Source organism: Zophobas morio, unplaced genomic scaffold (assembly GCF_036711695.1).
Source record: "Zophobas morio isolate AGI-343-1 ecotype UQ-CSIRO unplaced genomic scaffold, CSIRO_AGI_Zmor_V1 ptg000011l, whole genome shotgun sequence".
NCBI lineage: Eukaryota > Metazoa > Arthropoda > Insecta > Coleoptera > Tenebrionidae > Zophobas > Zophobas morio.
Genome location: NW_026972116.1, coordinates 14698921 through 14716879, shown reverse-complemented (window position 1 = coordinate 14716879; position 17959 = coordinate 14698921). Strand labels below are relative to the sequence as shown.

At 32.9% G+C, this 17959-nt stretch overlaps 1 protein-coding gene across 3 annotated transcripts; it reads left to right on the top strand.

Moving 5' to 3' along the window:
• The first annotated feature begins 415 nt into the window (after positions 1-415).
• On the top strand, positions 416-1838 carry LOC135126517 (uncharacterized). 3 transcript variants are annotated; one of them, XM_064052539.1, is made up of 3 exons: positions 416-566; positions 935-1257; positions 1311-1838. In XM_064052539.1, exons 1-3 carry the CDS (start codon positions 545-547, stop codon positions 1716-1718), a joined length of 753 nt encoding a protein of 250 aa, XP_063908609.1. In that variant the 5' UTR covers positions 416-544; the 3' UTR covers positions 1719-1838. The 3 variants fall into 3 exon arrangements, with proteins under 3 accessions (XP_063908609.1, XP_063908608.1, XP_063908607.1); XM_064052538.1 differs by lacking the exon at positions 416-566 and adding an exon at positions 573-842; XM_064052537.1 differs by lacking the exon at positions 416-566 and adding an exon at positions 573-872.
• The last annotated feature ends 16121 nt before the right edge of the window (positions 1839-17959 follow it).

Genomic DNA, 17959 nt, shown 5'->3' with positions numbered 1-17959 from the left:
CTAGTATGAACGGGTCCAACAAAGTCCAAATTCTTCCAGTTTGTTGAATTTTATTTGATCCTTGTAATGCGGCGTAGAAATTAAAAGTAGTTTGCTTTTAAAATAATCGAAAAAACCGGAGCAGTTTTAGAGATTTAATAATTTGTAAAAATACTGATAAATACTGTAAAAAACATTGATGTAAATTATGTAAATACTTTATTATGAAACTGGACATTGTAGAAATATTTTTATGAAGGTCCTATAACGGGAAAATTCGTTTATGGCATTTTGCTAATTATTAAAAAAAAATGTTTATTTAGCTGCCCTATGAAAATGTTTGTTATTGTGCGTCGTGTAAAGTCTTGTTACATTTTCATTGTGTACGTCATTCGTGGAGTGGGGGAATAGACTCCATACATATAAAGCGGGATACTATCGCTACCGCACTGAATCACTCCTGATTAAGCTCACGAGAATCTATCTCTATAGTAAGAAAATCCGCCGACCATGTGTTTGTTATGACAGTTGTTGTAATGCTACAGTTCAGTATTAATTCAAGTAGATGGCTGTACTTTTCTCATCAGGTAATTATTTACATAGTGAGGTGACAAGTGTGTATAGAAATTTGGGACGATTAGTCATAGTGAGTGTCGCGTCGCAGTGCAACTTTGGTCCAGATCAATTCATCACAAAATTAATTTGTTAGTCGGTTGCCGACCGCACCATAACAAAATAGCATGTTTAGAAGAATGTGTCGGTCTCTCCTCGAGCCCATGCGACCGTTCTCGCAGTCCGTCCGCAACCGCGATACCTTGCGCTTCACGTAAATTGCATGCTCGTCCTCATGGTTCTCGTGCATGGTAAGCGCGGCCTGGGACCTGGATTTCACCGTGAGTCAGGCTCCGGGCGCCGCCACCACCTGTTGCGTCACTAACCGGACTTTTCCTTTCAGATTTCTTCAACTTCGCTGTATTCCTTATCGTCGCTGCGCTCCTCGACTCGCTCAACCCCGCAGCAGCAGCAGACCCTTGGTGGCAGAACTTGTGCACCGCAAAGCTACGCCACGGCAGGAGCGCCGACACCGCTGAATCCCTCGTCCACCACCAGCTCAAGATCTTCATGTCTAGGCTCCAGCATGACGTGAAAAAAGTCAACCAGCTCTACAATGTCAACAAGAGCAAAGCCAAAGCCATGCCCGTGTCCAAGCTCTCGTGGCTCAAGATCAAGAAGATGATCGGGGACATCACGAAGGCCAAACGGCGCTCGAAAAATGAAGTAAGTTTCACAGACGCTGAAGACTATCCCCGCTAACTAATTTTTTTTCGCAGGGCTTCAAGCAGTTTCACGAGTCTCTGCAGTACTTCGCTGCTACGTTGGAGGCTCTACGAAACGCGAAAATCAACCAGACGATCGTCACCGGTTTCCACGAAGAGAAACGCGACGAGATCTTTAAGGATGTTGCGGATCAGATGAAGGGTCTGTTATGTGAAGTTGAGTGCGCGATACGCGACGATAGTAATAATAATAACAAAGAACTTAAAATGGTTCCGTTCAGTAAAATTAAGTTTAATACGCTAGATCTGACGAGCGCTCAGATGACAGATATAAATTTTTTCAAAAGGACTATTATGTTTTTCAAGAGAGTTCAGCGAGTTTTTTTTCCCAAGGGGAAGTCAAAGAAAAAACCAAAAAAGGCCACAAGTGTTGGGAAAAGAAAGAAGAAGACAGTACAGTAACAGTGTAGATTAAGAAACGTCGAATCTCTTCAGTGACACTGGCTGTGATAAATTTAGTATTAATTTATTTATTTATTAACTTATTGTCAACTTATTTAAGAATAAAACATATTTTCTATACTCTCGCTTTTTATTTAGACACGTGTGCCACAAATCAGAGAAAAATATAACCCAGACAGCGTCCGGCAATCAATTTCACGGTACGTCTTGACCAAAATTTTGTTGACGTAAATTTACTTCCGCATTATCCTTTTTCCGGCACATCCTGATATTACATAAAATCAGCAAACGTAAGCGCCGATATCCGGGTCGCGTTCCGGACGCTCCGTGCTATTGTTCTTTTTTTTGTGCTAATTTATCGATGATTTTCTACAATTATTGTTAGGGAATTACCTGCGTTGAACTATCTCACAAATGTGTATCAACGAACTGCAAAACGTGCGATAAGCAATTATGCACGTCTCGCCGATGATATCACAATGATTAATACCATGTCTTAATTCCCGCATTCCTCGGATTTTCTTATGAAAATTGACAAATTTCTCTGAATTTCGAAACGAATTGTCCGTAAATTCCACTGGGGTTTTGTTTATTTACAAACCGTACAATTAATTGTCAAGACCTTGTAACAACTAAACGTATAAAATTAAAACAATTATTATTTGAATAACGCTGTTAATTGAACACAAAAAGAGTAATAAACACGCTATTAATCCGGTACGTTTAATAGATTTTCATTCAACTGGTGGTTTGGCAAAATGAACCGAACGAACACTGTAGTGCCATCTTTGGACACACTTTGAGCACTCGAGAAAGCATTCTGTTAAAGAATATAGTTATTTAAGAAAATCATAAGTTTTGTAGAATTTTTCCAAAGACTACTATACGCGTTTGTTTGGAATATACCATCTAACTTTTTGTCTACTGGTAATTTTCTTTTATATCTGTTTTTTGATGTTTCAGATGTTTAGTTTAGTTCAACCTGTGTAGGTGGCTCTGACTTTCAAAATTTCTTAAAACTTGCAAAAATTGCAAAAGATTGTTTTTAAACAGGACGAGTTCAGACAAGACACAACTTGTAATGTTTGATCGATAACAAAGCCGAATCTCAATCAATGAGTAATCTCATTGTTATTTACTTGTTGATTTTACTTTGATAAATGCAAGAGATGTTTATCTAATCTAGTATATTACTTTTTGCAACATTCCATAGCGATGAACACAAATTAACATTTTTGGTGAAATTCTGTGCAATACCTTTTGTGTGCATTCCAATGAATCACTTAGGTTATGTGACATCCGCACAAATGAATGAAGTATGAAATAAGTAAATAAAAATAGGAAAGGTGGTATCAATACATAGTTATTACAAATTTACTGCACAGATGTATTCAATAGTGACATAATTTTGGTCGACTGTCTATTAGAAATAAAATATTCTAGAACTTAAATTCTGCTTACTTTATTATAAAAAAAAAATGCTCATGGAGTTTCAACAAATATTCGAATCGTCTGTTTAAAAGTAATGTTTTTTAAATGTACAACAATTTTCGGGTAATAGTGTAAATACTATACGGTACGCTACATGCGATAATTGAATTATGCAATTAAAAATTAATTATTTATTTTGTTGAAATAAATTATTTTATTTAATTTATATGTTATATGTTATCTTAGTTATATTATTTTTCAAAATGGGCGCGAAGGTCAAGGACACGCAAAACCCAAAAATTTAGTCTTAACTGTGTAGTTTAGTATTTTTTTACACCTCCTTATTTTACTTTATCGACAATGCAATAGTGACTGATCTGTCACTTGAGACGTCAAGAATCGCATTAATTTTGAATCGTTTCTATGAGCGCGTTCTATCGCAATATTTATGATAGATTATGTTCTTACGGAGTGGGGAAGTTAGAAGAACAACTTAAAAGCACCCAGCAGAGATCCTAAAGGAACAGATTTATAAATATGCCCAGGATAAATGGTATGACAGTGACAAGAGCAAGAGGAATTATCCACCTATTTTTCAATATTCCTACCACTGTCAGTATAATCCAATTGAACTGGCGTGGGGCCAGTGTAAACTATATTACAATAAACATATTCGGGAACACGATGGTGCTATTGGTGTTGTACAGTCCTTAAGGCGGGAGGCTCTTGCTACAGTAGGTGCAGACAAATGGCAAAATTTTATTAGACATTGTGAACGGCTGATCACGGATGATTGGAAGCGTTTAATGGGTAATGCACCATATGAAGACATGCCCCCAATCATAATTTCTCTCGATTCTGATTCTGAATCAGAATGTTTTTCTAATAACTGTCAGCTTGTCACTTTTTCATTTGGCATTTAATGTCAACAACAATCAGCATTAAGCCCTCAATGCAAACGGCTCTAAAGTCCTTGCTATGTACAGCAGCAGTGTTGAAACATGAGAGTGAAAGCAATGTAAATTCTGTGTTTTCTGTTATATAACATATTATTTAGTTACATTCTCTTTTGTTTACAATATTATAGACGAGTACAACACAGATGCACAACAAAACGTGTTATTTACTGTAACGTCCGCGACCCTACAGTTTTGCGAGGGTTGTGATCTCCGCTAACTACACTGGTAAGTTGTCGACCTTGAAATTTGCTTAAATTTTGAAAAGACATATATAATATATTTATATATTTTCCCCAAAAAAAATTATCTTTGTCGCGCGTCTGGGTGTTATCATAAAAATTAAACTTGTTCGATCAAGTATATATAAACACTTTTTTTGAGTGATTACAACTGGTTGAATTGAATAAAGAAGTCTGACACAAAAATTAGGAATCTATCTTGCTACCACACAATGTTTAACATTTTTCTACTAGATGTCACGAGTGTAGATGTTCATTAGTCAATAGAAATCTGCTTAGTGGCCAGTTCAGATTGACTTTGTGTGCAATAAAATTAAATCTGCAAATTACTGTGGGTTTTTGTTAAAGTCGAAGAAGAAAAATATAACTGATCATAGAGAATTGATATCTTCATTTTTTTAATTGGTGAAACTGTTTTAAGATTCTTTTTGTAAAATGTGTTTACCATAGTGTACTTTTGTACAGTTTCCACTTTCCACAAAAAGTAAAATCATGGCATACCTTTATTATTCACCTTTGACCTAGGTCACTGTAGCTTTCACTTGCCGGAAAACACTTAGCTCTTCTTAAGTAACGTTGTCTTACACGCTGCACGGCAGGATAAACCAATTTCTTTTACAGCCCGATGTTACGTATTTTATTTGTGTTTAGTGGTTGAGACAGAATAAATGTTAATTGAATTAATTGTGGATTTGAAACACCACCAACATTGAGAGACGATTCTTCGTTGGATATATGTATGTAGTTTCAAAACAGACAGATGTGAAAGAACAAACGGGAAAATCTGTAATCGCTTAAAATTTTAAGAAGACACAATTCACAAAACAAGTCACAAAAAAAATCGAAGAAACTGAAATCAGTATAATCAACTGTTTTATGAACTTTTTTGCAGAATCTTTGAAAGGAAGACCACTGAGTTTTTAAATAGTGAAAACCAAAGCGAAACGGTGTATTGGAGTAAGACAGGTTACCTTCCATATTTCGTAATTTTGACGCACTGAAAATTAACACATGCTTGTTTCTCATGATCTAATTAAAAGCATACTGATACTGCACAAGAACTTATACATAATTTTCCTGGTCTCTGAAGCACAACAAATACCGCAAGTACAGTAGACGGTACCTATTTTTCATTTTGTTTGCAATAATCTTTGTACATTAAAAAAATAGGTGAAACCACTAACAGTGTGAAACAGTGACACTAATTGATACTCTATATATTTTTTCATAACTTATAAGTTACAATTTTTTTGTGTTTGCCTACGACATGCAACTTTTTCCGAGTTCATTAATGTACGATACTTTAATCACCCATATACCGTCACTGCCTTTGATTCGAAAGCCCTATATTACGAAAATACTTAATGTTAAATTATAACACGTATGTCAATTCCAATACGTGCAGTTTAATACTAATAATAACACAATGGCGTCTACTAGTCTTAATTTGATCAATAAAAAAGTGTAGATAAATAAAAATGTAACAGTGTAAGAAACAAAAAAGTTCTTACACTTCTTCAGTCATCAAAATGGAAAAGTTAGTGATGACTCATCACTAACTTTTCCATTTTGCTACCATTTCGTGCTGTTAATGCTCGGTTCTTTCGATCATCACTGCAGAAACTGATGGAACAGTAGACAATTTTCAAATATATTGGAGCAATTTCTTGTAAAATAATGACCTTCTTCTGTGAGAAATTTGATGACCCTTCTCTGTTTTTCAAAATTCTGTTCTTTTTAATAAAAGCAAACCAATTAATTTTGAAGCTTCTGAAAAGTAAGACAGCAAAAACTGTGCTTGTTTAATTCATAGGCAACTAAGATCGACAAATTTTTTCTCAGTCCCCTGGTACTAGTATAAAACGTTATAAAATTTCTACTGTTTTGTGAAAGTTTAGATACCTTGACGAAAACCTTAAGGCGGATTCATAAACCACAAGAATAGAAGTATGTTATTTTATAAAGTTTAAATCCTACTTACTATGAAAAATTTTGAAAGGACATCACGACACTGTTGACGGAACAGAAGATCTGTTTTTCGTCGAGAAAACTTTAAAGTAGCCAGTCGCTCGATGAACCGTATTACTTTCTCAGGTTACGCTTAGGCAGTAAAATGCGATCAAAGAACGTCATGGTTTTTTAAGGATTCGTCTTTGATGGAATTTTTATTTGGCAAATTAGCATCAATTTGAAAGTTTGAATTGAAACTAATGATCAAAGACAAATTTCAAAAATGGTCGTCTTTGGTTGTTTTTTTTATTGTTCAGTCGGTATAAGATTTAAAATATTTTCAAAATTTACTGTTGAAAGTAAAATTCTTCTCGGTGTAATCTTGGTTTCGATCTCAGCAATATATTTCTTATAAGAATTCTCTATACTTACGAGATTTACAACTAGGGTTTTATTTTTTATGTAACATATGAATCTTTTCTTTAATTTTTAAATTTATTAGTATTACTTTATGAAACCATGGTGGATATTTATGACGACGGATACTATTATATTTAATTTTTGGTACCGCTAAATCAAATATTTGAAATAACTCTTTGTAGAATAACGAACAAATATGATCAACATCAGAGCAAGAGGCGAGAATGTTCCAATCACAGGACGTTAGTTTTTCATAAAGCAGGGGATAATTAGCTTTTTTGAAGTTGTATTGTTCAATGGCATTATTAAGAGGAAATACCTTAGGGGTTTGATAGTTGAGGTTAACTTTTATTAAAAGGGGTGGATGGTGAGCATCAATTTTATTAACAAGAGAAAAGTCAGCAGGTTCAACAAGGCAATTAAGATTAGAAAAGGCTAAATCTAGAATTCTTTGGTGAACATTTTGTACAGAATTGAGTTGAGAAAGATTATTAAATGCTTCAAAATTGTTAAGGATGATACTTTGATGATCGGAGTTATTAGCATTAGCAGTAAATTCTGCAGCATTAAAATCCCCATAGATTAGGATCTTATCATTTTTCATGAATTGATAGGTACCGATTATTATTATTAGCTAGCCAACAGGTTTATACCCAAATACAGGGTAACATAAAACAAAGATTACGAAGGAATGTCTAACAAAATAAGCAGCTAATCTCTTACTGCATGACCCAGAAAAGCGAGTTAGAGCAAAATAAAATTAATAAATGAATATCTAATTAGATTAGGTACTGTACGGCTGCCTCAATAAAATTTTCAAAAGAATTCAAAATTTACGAGATTTACGTGATAATTGGAGCACATTACATACAAGGGGGAGAATGTTTTATAATATTAACACGAGGAGTTGCCAAGTAGAATAGATGACGGGAAAAAGAGTAAAATGCCAAAACACAGTTGATGTAACAGTTGTGAACACTCGACCTCATGATGAATAATTCTTTTAAGAAACGATAACAAAGCCTTAACACGCCTAGATTTTAGACTATCAAAACCAAATCTTTTCAAAAGATCGGACTGAAGAGTTCCTCTAACAGGATAAACACCATCTACCTTGTATGCTAAAAACTTCAGAAAGAGCCTCTGCATTTTTTCAAGAGCATCAACATAAATTTGAAATGACGGAGCCCACACGAAGTTGCATATTCTAATTTGGAACGAACAAAATCAGAGTACAAACTACAAACAGTCCTGATGTCAGTAAAGCAACTACTAGGCCTGGTTATAAACCCTAGGTTCTTTCAAGCATCAGTCATTATATTACCAATGTGGTAAGAAAAGGTAAGTTTAGCATCAAAGATAATTCCCAAGTCTTTAAAAGAATCTACTCTTAACAACAAAGATGTACTGGCAGCGTAATCGAAACATATTTTCTGATTCTTATTCGTCAAGGACATAACGCAACATTTTCCATTGTTCACGAGCCAATTATTGGAATTGCTCCAATGTAGCAATGTGTCAATATCTTGCTGGAGTTCAAGGCAATCACTTACACACGAAATACGCCTGAAAATCTTTAAGTCATCTGCATTTATCAGAACTTCAGATTTAATATTTTGAATAATATCGTTAATAAATATGACGAAAAGAAGATGGCCCAAAATAGACCCCTGGGGAACGCCCGAGGTTAACAAGATCTTATCAGATTCATAACCACGATGTTTGACGTACTGAAATCTCAATGACAAATCAATTAACTGCACTAGATGACCTGATAAACCAGTGTTGTGCAGCTTCACCAGCAAGATGCACGACATCTTCAACTTGTCAAAAGCTTTTGAAAAATCAACATAGATTACGTCGACTTGGCTCTTAGAATCAAAGCTATTTGAAACACACTGTGTGAAGCAGCATAAATTGGTTACTGTAGAACGGCCACTAAAGAATCAATGCTGGGATCCACTTATGCGATGATGCAGATTAAATAAGAGAAATTTATGAAGAATAGAGTCACATACTTTGGCAAAGTTGCAAAGCAATTATATGGGACGATAATTTTCAATAAGATCTTTATAACCTTTCTTAAGAATCGGGGTTATAACTGAAAGTTTCCAAACATCGGGAAAAACTGCTGATTTTAAAATTAGATTAAAAATAATTGACAACGTTATTACGTCAAAGAATAACTCAAAGCATAGATGAAGGTGAGGTTACATAGACTGCAAGAATGATAATACTTTGACCTTTGTGAATAATTTTCACACCTACAACATTAATATTCAGAACAATATTGTTAACATTTGAAAGATCCAAACCAATAGATTGAATTGTGTCACGAAGACCAATGAAAACTATTCCACCTCGGGAAACACTCATAATTTGAAAGTCTCTGTCCTGCGTCTAAACTACAAAGTCATTAGGAAAAAGTTCACTATCTATTATATCACTGTTTCGCCAAGTTTCAGTAATTGCAACAACTTCAATCTTAGTATTTAAACAGATGTTATTATAGAAATCCTTAACCTTAGTACGCAATCCTCGGACATTTTGAGAAAAACAACAAAGAGGAGATTTATTATTTTGATAATGTGGCTTAATAATGTTTGAACATAATGGATTCTTTATTAAAGAATAGGAGTGCAAACTGCCAGAATTAAGTACAATTGGTTGCTATATGACCAGGCCAAATATGTTCTGTTTTAGTTTCGTAATGACATTATTATGAGCACTGCATTTTTCATAATCCCAAACAGCACGATTGATATCTATATCCAGATTCTTAATTTTTATATTTAAATTATTGGAATTGACGCATTTTAAAGAGACATTAGCACATTCTGAATGAAAATAAGATTTACATGCTTTACAAGACAACTAATTGTTAGTACGTCCAATTGTACTATTGCATCTAGAACACTTGATCGCCATCTTTTAAAATAACAGTGCTATTCAGTTACACTGAACTCGTATAGGGTCAGTGAATAAAAACCTAACAACGATAAGACGTTATCGGAAGAAGCAAAAACCAAAAAAATGAACCGAAAAAGTTCAGCCAATCTATTAAGATCGGCCAAAAAAAGAAAATAAATGTCAAAGGCACTACATTAAATTTTGTTATTATAATTTCGGAGGCTTTCACGGCAGGGTTGGGCACTATTTGAACTACTTGTAATTGAGATACAGTATTTGAAATACAATTGTATTTTGTAATTTGTATTTCAAATACATGACACAAATGTATTTTGTATTTTGTATTTCAAATACATTTTAACTTGTATTTTTGTATTTTCAATTACTTGAAATACATTTTATCAAACTACGGCGCGCTCATTACAAGTTTTGCGATCGTGTTAATTCGTGTATGTTCGTGTACTTCGAGAAATAACAGGATATTCTATGGTTGTAACAGAGAACATAGAGAAGCGCCATAGTTTAAATCCATTGATCTAATAAAAGAGTGGATGGAGCCTTGTATACGTTTCCATACACGAGTGAGTGTAATCAACATAAGAAAGAAATAGCTAGAGCGGTTATGCATCAGTGGGCAAAGGACGGCTGACCATGTATCAAGTGCTGGGTGGCAAGAAACGCCTCATTTGAACGGGAATTAATACGTTTTCTTACGAATTTGTTAAAACAATCAATTGTAACAAACGTTTGTTAATCAAAACTATATTTTTACAGTTTACATTAAAATTATGTGTAATGTGAAACAATAAAAATCATGTTAAGGGGTGGAGATAGTCTTTTAATAAAATGAAATGTGTACAGAATCTATAATATATTACGAATTCAGTTAATACAATAATCTTCTACAAGTTAACTAATCTTGTAGTGTATGTTCATTGGTAATTCTGAATTTTTTAGGATAAAAGTAATTAAACTTTCGATAAAAGTGACAGGGTGCCTAATTAAATTACACATATTAAATTGTATGGAACTTTCTAGTAAAATCTATTTTCTAAATCCACGTACAAATAGCTAAAACAATAATCAATAGATATAAAATTCCCTCTTTTTGTAGCAATAATCCGTTTTTTTTTGTAACTCGGAATGTTTAGGGAAACTAACAAAATTTTTACATTATTTACGAAATCCTTCGTCTGTATATGTGAGTATTATCTATGAAATGAAACAGGATTGCTTTCTTTGCACGTTTTATGCAATTATATGCACAACACGATTTCACGATGTTTAACAAATAGTCCGATAAAATACAACTTAAGAAGACTGTAGACATTTAAATAAGGTAACTTGAGCCTATAAAACGTAAATTTGTAAAAATACACCTTCAAACACCATGCGACAGCACGAAAAAAACCTCCAGAAACACAGTGCTCTGCAGTTTCGCGTCAATGTTTTGCCACCCAGAGAGCCCTATCTCTGTCCCACTGTGTTGACAACGCGCGTCTCTCTCTAAGTTACTTCCATATAATATTATTTCTATGTTTAAATCATATATCTAATAGTACTATATGGCTAACTGGCCTCAAAAGAGTCCGAAAACATAACGGCAGAGCAATATATCGGACCTCTCTGTCTCTCTGTGGTACTAAACAGTACTGCGCATACACTCGTACTTGCTTGATTTGTAGTCGATAGCGTGATTGGATGCGTTTTGACATTTCGTACTTTCGCTACTATTTTGTGTACATGCGCACAGACCCTCGGTACTCTTATGTACAGAAAACAACATCTTCTCTCTCTCTCTATCCGTGAACACCGGTTCTATGTTACTTCTGAAGAGTTAGCAATATAATAGTATTAGATATATGGTTTAAATTAAATGACGGTTGAGGACTTCGCAATTTATGTTGGCAGCAGTGTTTGGTTCTAACTAGGAATAAAATTAACTAGAAGAAATGTTACAATATTTTTAACGACGCGTTTTACTTTCGACAAATTGACACTAGATGGACATGGAATGTAACATACAAGACCAACTTATAAAGATAGTGAAAGAATTCTGACAGTTAACTTTAAAATTTTTAGGAACGAGCTTCTATCAAAATTTTATTTTTGCCACTGTCCTGAACATATTTTGTATTTTTAAAAGTATTTGAAATACTATTTTGTATTTTGTATTTCAACTACAAGACATAAATGTATTTTGTAATTTGTATTTCAAATACATTAAATTGAAGTATTTTGTATTTTGTATTTCAATTACAGTGGAAAGTGTATTTTGCCCAACCCTGTTTCACGGTCGGAATCAATACATGATCGTTTTCCGGGTTGGAACCGTGTAAACCCTGCTCCTGAAGATGCCACTTACGAAAGTGGGCGAAACTCAATTTACACGGTATGTATATATATGTGATTATATGTACTTATCTTAGATTAAGTGAAGAAGCCAACCAAATCACGCACAATTCCAAAAAATCCTTCAAAAGAACATTCCAAAACGAAAGAGCACACACACACGTCCGCACCTTGCCGCGGTTCTACTGATCATTGCAGATAAGCAGATACCGCAATTGTTACTTTCCGAGCGTAAGCGAAGGAAGTATTGTAATCGAGTCCATCGGACGAATGGCCACTTTTATGTTTTCTCGACGTTTCATGACCCCTACAGTACTAAAAAGTAGTTTTCCGTTTCCGTCTGTTTGTCTGTCTGTATCCATGATTTTAGGCACGTAATCTCCAAAACTGCTGGACCGGTTGTTGTCAAATTTTATATGTATATTAGAAATATCATGTAGATGGTTAAATGCTAACTAAAGCCGGAATTCCACTGAGGCAACATGTAGCATGCGGCATTGACGCATGCTACACACAATCTTTCCATTGAAGGAACACACCACCTCCAGGCCGACGCCGCACAGCGACATTAATTGAAATTGTGTGCCACATTGTCGCACGCCTACAATAGGCAATACTAGGCAACAAGTATCAAGCAACATGTCGTTCAGTGTTGCCTCAGTGGAATTCCGGCTTAAAATTCAGCTAATCGTCCCCACCCACAATTTCATAACGTCATTTCAGTGAATGGTATTCTAAAATGATTTGAATGTTACATAAAAATATACTCATATACTTGTAGTGTACGAATCCACTTTCCGTTTTTTGGCTAAACGTTCAAATTTTCGCAAAAACATTTGGTCAAATTAAGAACGAATCATCCCATTTTCTCTAAAATATTGAAAAGACCCAGGTCTTTATATAATAATGATAAAATAAGAATTATAGTATTCAGAACATTTTCTTCTATAGTGGTTTAATTAATAATTTTAGTGTTGTTTTGAGAAGATAAACTCATTCAAATCACTACTTCTGCGTGACATCCTTTCGATGTATAAACACAAATAAACACTGGAGCTTCAGATTGCTATTGCCTACTGCTGAAGGACAAGGGGTGTTTTTTATTTTATACCTCTAGTTTTTACTTTACAGCGGTTATCACAGAACGAAAATCGTAAAATCAAATTTTATAATTTTTTTGAAAGACCTGGAATTTGTCGGATTACGTTCATAGCCTTCGAACAATTTTTTATTGATCAAATTAAAAACCTCATGTTTTAGATTTGCTTATACAGGGTCACTCAAAAAAATTGAAGAATAAGTAAATTTATTTTTGAATAAATCAAGAATTGCAAAGCTGAATATTTTGAAATCTTGCAGATGTTTTAAAATTATTGTAAGCATTGTTAATGAAAATCTATCTATTTATTCTCCCCAAAACGTACAAAATATGAGTTGTTACTTGTGATTTATCATTGCATTCATATTTTTTAAATATGCTTAAATATGTGGCTCAAAAAAATTAATGAATGGGACAATTTATTTTATTGATTAAATCAGGAATACAGTACCTACTGTTATTTTTAGTATTACACTGCACCAATCCAAGTTGATATTGTCCTTGAAAAAATGTTGATGACGTCATCACAAAATTGTGTTTCATTGTACTTCAGGAGCTAGGGAAGTTCTGTCGAAACAACTTTCGTCCAATTTTTTTCAATATGCTTATCAGATTAATTTTGATTTAAAGTAACACCAAGATCGTAAATATTGTCAGGCCTTTCAAATGTCGAATCTCTATTGCGTAGGTAGTCATAAACTTCCTGATTTTATAGAACATTTGTTTTTGTTTAGCAAAAGTGCTATACGATATATGCAATTATTGACTGTCTTAATTTTACAAAAAAAAAAATAATAAAACTACATCATTTAAATAAATATTAAAAAGCGGGGAACTCAGCACACGCCCCTTTGGTACGCCCGACAGTTGACGGAAATTAACATCGAGACAAATAGGATTTTTAGAAGTAAATTAGTAACTGTAGATTTTCCAGATAATAACGTTTATTCCCACAACACGGAAAACACACAAAATATTTGCCTTTGCCTAAATAATGCCAACGTGGTTGGTGAAATGCGTCAAAAAACAGGCAAATATTTTGTCAGTTTTCGGCGTTGTGGGGATAAATGTTATATTATTGTAGATATTCTCTTAACAAAACTATGTTGAGCTTGAGATAAGTAAGTTGAGACATTATTAGGGATGTGAGAGTGAAGGAAGTACAATATTTACAAAATGGTTTGGACGATAATTAGTAATGCTGTTCCCATTATTTTTCTTACAGACTAGTGTAACTTGAGATACTTTCCATTTTGTGGGGAAGTATTTTCTTACTATTAAATTGAAGATTATTTTTAATGATCTGCAGAAAACGGAAGCACAACATTTCAAATTTCGTTCTCATATAATTAAACTCTGTAGGATAAAATAATGAATAATATTTTGATTGAAACTATTTAAATTCTTCTCACAGATTAAACTGCTTGAATGAAGTACTAAAATTTAAGTTGTTTCAATATTATACGAAAAATAATACAGACATTGTTTATTCAATCCTATATACTGAAGTAAGTCAATTAACTTCTCAAATTGACTCAAACAAAAGTACGTAATTAATAAAATCAATTTACGAAACACATTTTTAAGAGATCTATCTAATAATAGTGGACGGCAGACGAGACTGAGAATCATTTTAAGACGACAAACAGATGGACGGAAACCTGCATTTTTGTATTCTACTGACGATGAAACTCTAAAAACACACAATTTTGATATTTATCAAAATGACCCTTTTACAATACACAGTGTAACATAATCATTATTGGACAGAAGAAAATGTTATTCAGTGATTTAGTGTCAATTTTTTTCAAAAATAATTTGTTAATAAGGGATATATATCAGTTTCTGATGTTTAAAATAATTCTACAAATGAATATGTAACCAGAAACGTCAGCTGAAATTATGTAATGCAAAATCCAGAAAAAGTTAAAAAAACAGGCATTAGCAAGCTCATTGTTTATGATACGTATTTTTGTTTTACTTTGTGAAAATAGAAACATGTGGTGACAAGTGATACCTTGGAAAATAATAAGTGTCAAGAAACTCAGTATTACGAAAAACAATTGCATTTCTAGAAATATTTTCGTGAACACAATAAAAGTTAACGAAACTGTAAATGTTTCAGTAAAGCAAGACTTCGATCGATAAACACGATAAAGGATACCTAAATATGGGGTTTACTTAAATGCCCCTTTACGTCCCAAAAGGTCAAAGTCAGTCTTCTTCAGCATTCCACTCCTTCTGATTTTGCAACTTAACATTTATATTCGACACAGTAATGAACTTGTTGTGACGTCACAGCCGGATTTAATATACATATTTCTCTTCTCTAAACGACAGTTCCAGAAGTCGTGAAACCATGTTTTTTCACTAATGAAATTAAATAACTAATTTTTCAAAACGTTTCCTTTTGTTGGGTAATACGAAAGCAGTTGTTCTTTTGATCGTTAGTATCCATAAATTTTTCGTGACCAATAAAGAAAACCTGAAAGTGTTAATTAATTGCCTGGAAAAATTCGTGTTTTTCTCCTCGTCACGTAATGGTTTTTCGATAAACAACAGTTCAGCTTTTCGGTGTTATGTAACAGTAGCGTTTTACAAAAAAAATTCTAATATGTCACGTTAAAACCTAGATGACTTAATAAAAAGTAGGAACTCGGTTACCTAATCCCGTTTCTGTTTACAAAATTAATCAAGTTGAAAAAGAAACCGTTTGTTTTTAGTCGCAAACTTTAATCTGACAACATTATTAAATATTTAGTCAGAAATAAAATATAGCGTAAGTGTGTTATGCAAAATGGTAGCTTGTTATAAAATTACAGTAAATAAATGAGTGCTTCTGTGACATGGAGAGTTGTAGCGTTTATCATTATTTCACGAAACCATCATCATGGATGCAATTAAAATCAAGGTTGAGTTTTCGCGACTTTCGTCAAAATTTCGACACTGTTTTGTGATCTGAAGCAAAAAGTGAAGTTTGCCATTAGTCTTTTTTTGTGTGTAATTAGAAGCTAATACGTAATCATTTAATTATCTTCTCCAATGACCATTAAATACATCAAATATTTGTAACATTTACTTTCTTACTGTGAACTGAATGTGCATCAGAATACAAACGCAACAACTATTTTAGATCTTGTAGTAACGTTAAACATTTCAGACTACTGTAATTCTAATTACTAATTACTGTTTTTCATTTAGTATCAAGAAACTGTCAAAAGTGTGGTCTTTCTTTTACAATAATTTCCTCACAGAAGAATTTTCTGAATTGTCCGTTATTACAAGCCTACGTGTGTTGTATAGCCATAAATGATTTGCGTAAAATTAATTCTTGCACCATATGCAATTACTGTTACGTTACTGCTAAACTTTAGGATAAATGGGGAACGCATTCATGGGTACTAATTACGAGGTTCACGAAATATGTTAATCGAACGTGAGAAAAATATTGGAAAATAATATAGGCCTAGAAAAACAACGATTTTAATATTGATCTGAAGTATAAAGGCGAAACAAGTCAAAACGTTTTAGAGAAACCGTTATCGTATAATAGAAATTTAGAAATTGTAATGAGTGTCATTGTGAAGGTAAGCTGTAAAATTATGAAACGTAAATTTTTTGTTATAGGTTGATGGGTCAATTATTTATAGACACTTAATAATTTGTTAGCGAGTAAAAACATAAATTTCAGTCGTACGTGATATAGCTAACATTTACTGTTATTATTATTATTATTATTACTAGGTTCTTTTAATTGAATAATTAATGTAATATATGCTTGTAAATCTATGTTATAGTTAAGAAGATTTTTTTATAAATGATGTTTTGTTAACCAATTTAAAAGTTGTTTTTCGGTAAATTAGATTTTTTTGTTATTTTAGTATTTTGCAGATGATTTTAGTGAATCTTCATTTACAATAAGTCGTTAGGGATTGTTTTTTCAGTATCAGGTATGTTTGTTCTGCCTAAATAACATTTTCTATGTATTGCAACAATTTAAAAGCACCAGCTCCTTGAAAATATGAAACCAGAATTTTAGTTTCCATTATTATATTACTATAAATAGCGTTGTGAACAAAAAAAAGGTAATAAAAATGAAAAAAGGCTGCCTTTACAAAGTGTTAGTTTGGCAACCTTCTTTATCTTATCTTAAAAAAATGGAGCTAAGGTTATGTGTTCGACTGCTAAAATGTGAGAAAAACAATATGACTTATAAATCGATTTAGACTATTTTGAAAAATTAGATAGAGGTTATCGGAGATATAGCCTTGGTTTTAAAATGGAAAGGAAGTTTCATAATTATGCGAAATTAAAAAAAATTCTTAAACAGCTTTTCTTAGTGTTAGGATATGATTAATTACGAAAAAGAAATAAAAAGTTACAGTTGGTAGTGCATACAGAGGTTATGTATGGTTTTTAATTGGAGAAGATTAGTGGTGTTTTATAGTACCCAATCAATATTCATAAACTTTGTTTCAGTTTTTTCTCTATTTAACGATATTAAAAATTTTTTGGTTTTAAATGTGCATTACAAAAATTTCATTTTAGACATGCACATTTTTTCATGTTTCTTAACAAAATTTTCCATGGACACAGTTGCTCTGGATGCAAGTGATACTAAATTAAATAATAATATGTCTGTTAAATTACTGTACATTAAAGTACCTACATTTTCTTTCTTTATGTAGCTTTCTATTCGACAATGTTGCGTTAGAGATGATTGTTAACAGTTTTAAAAAGCTCAACACCTGTCATGTTTATTTCTCTTTCACAAAGAATAATAACAAGTAGCAAATAAATTAAATGCTATTTATGATTATAATATATATTTAATTTTAATTTGGTGCTAACATTTCTCTCGATTTAATTAAATAAGTTAAT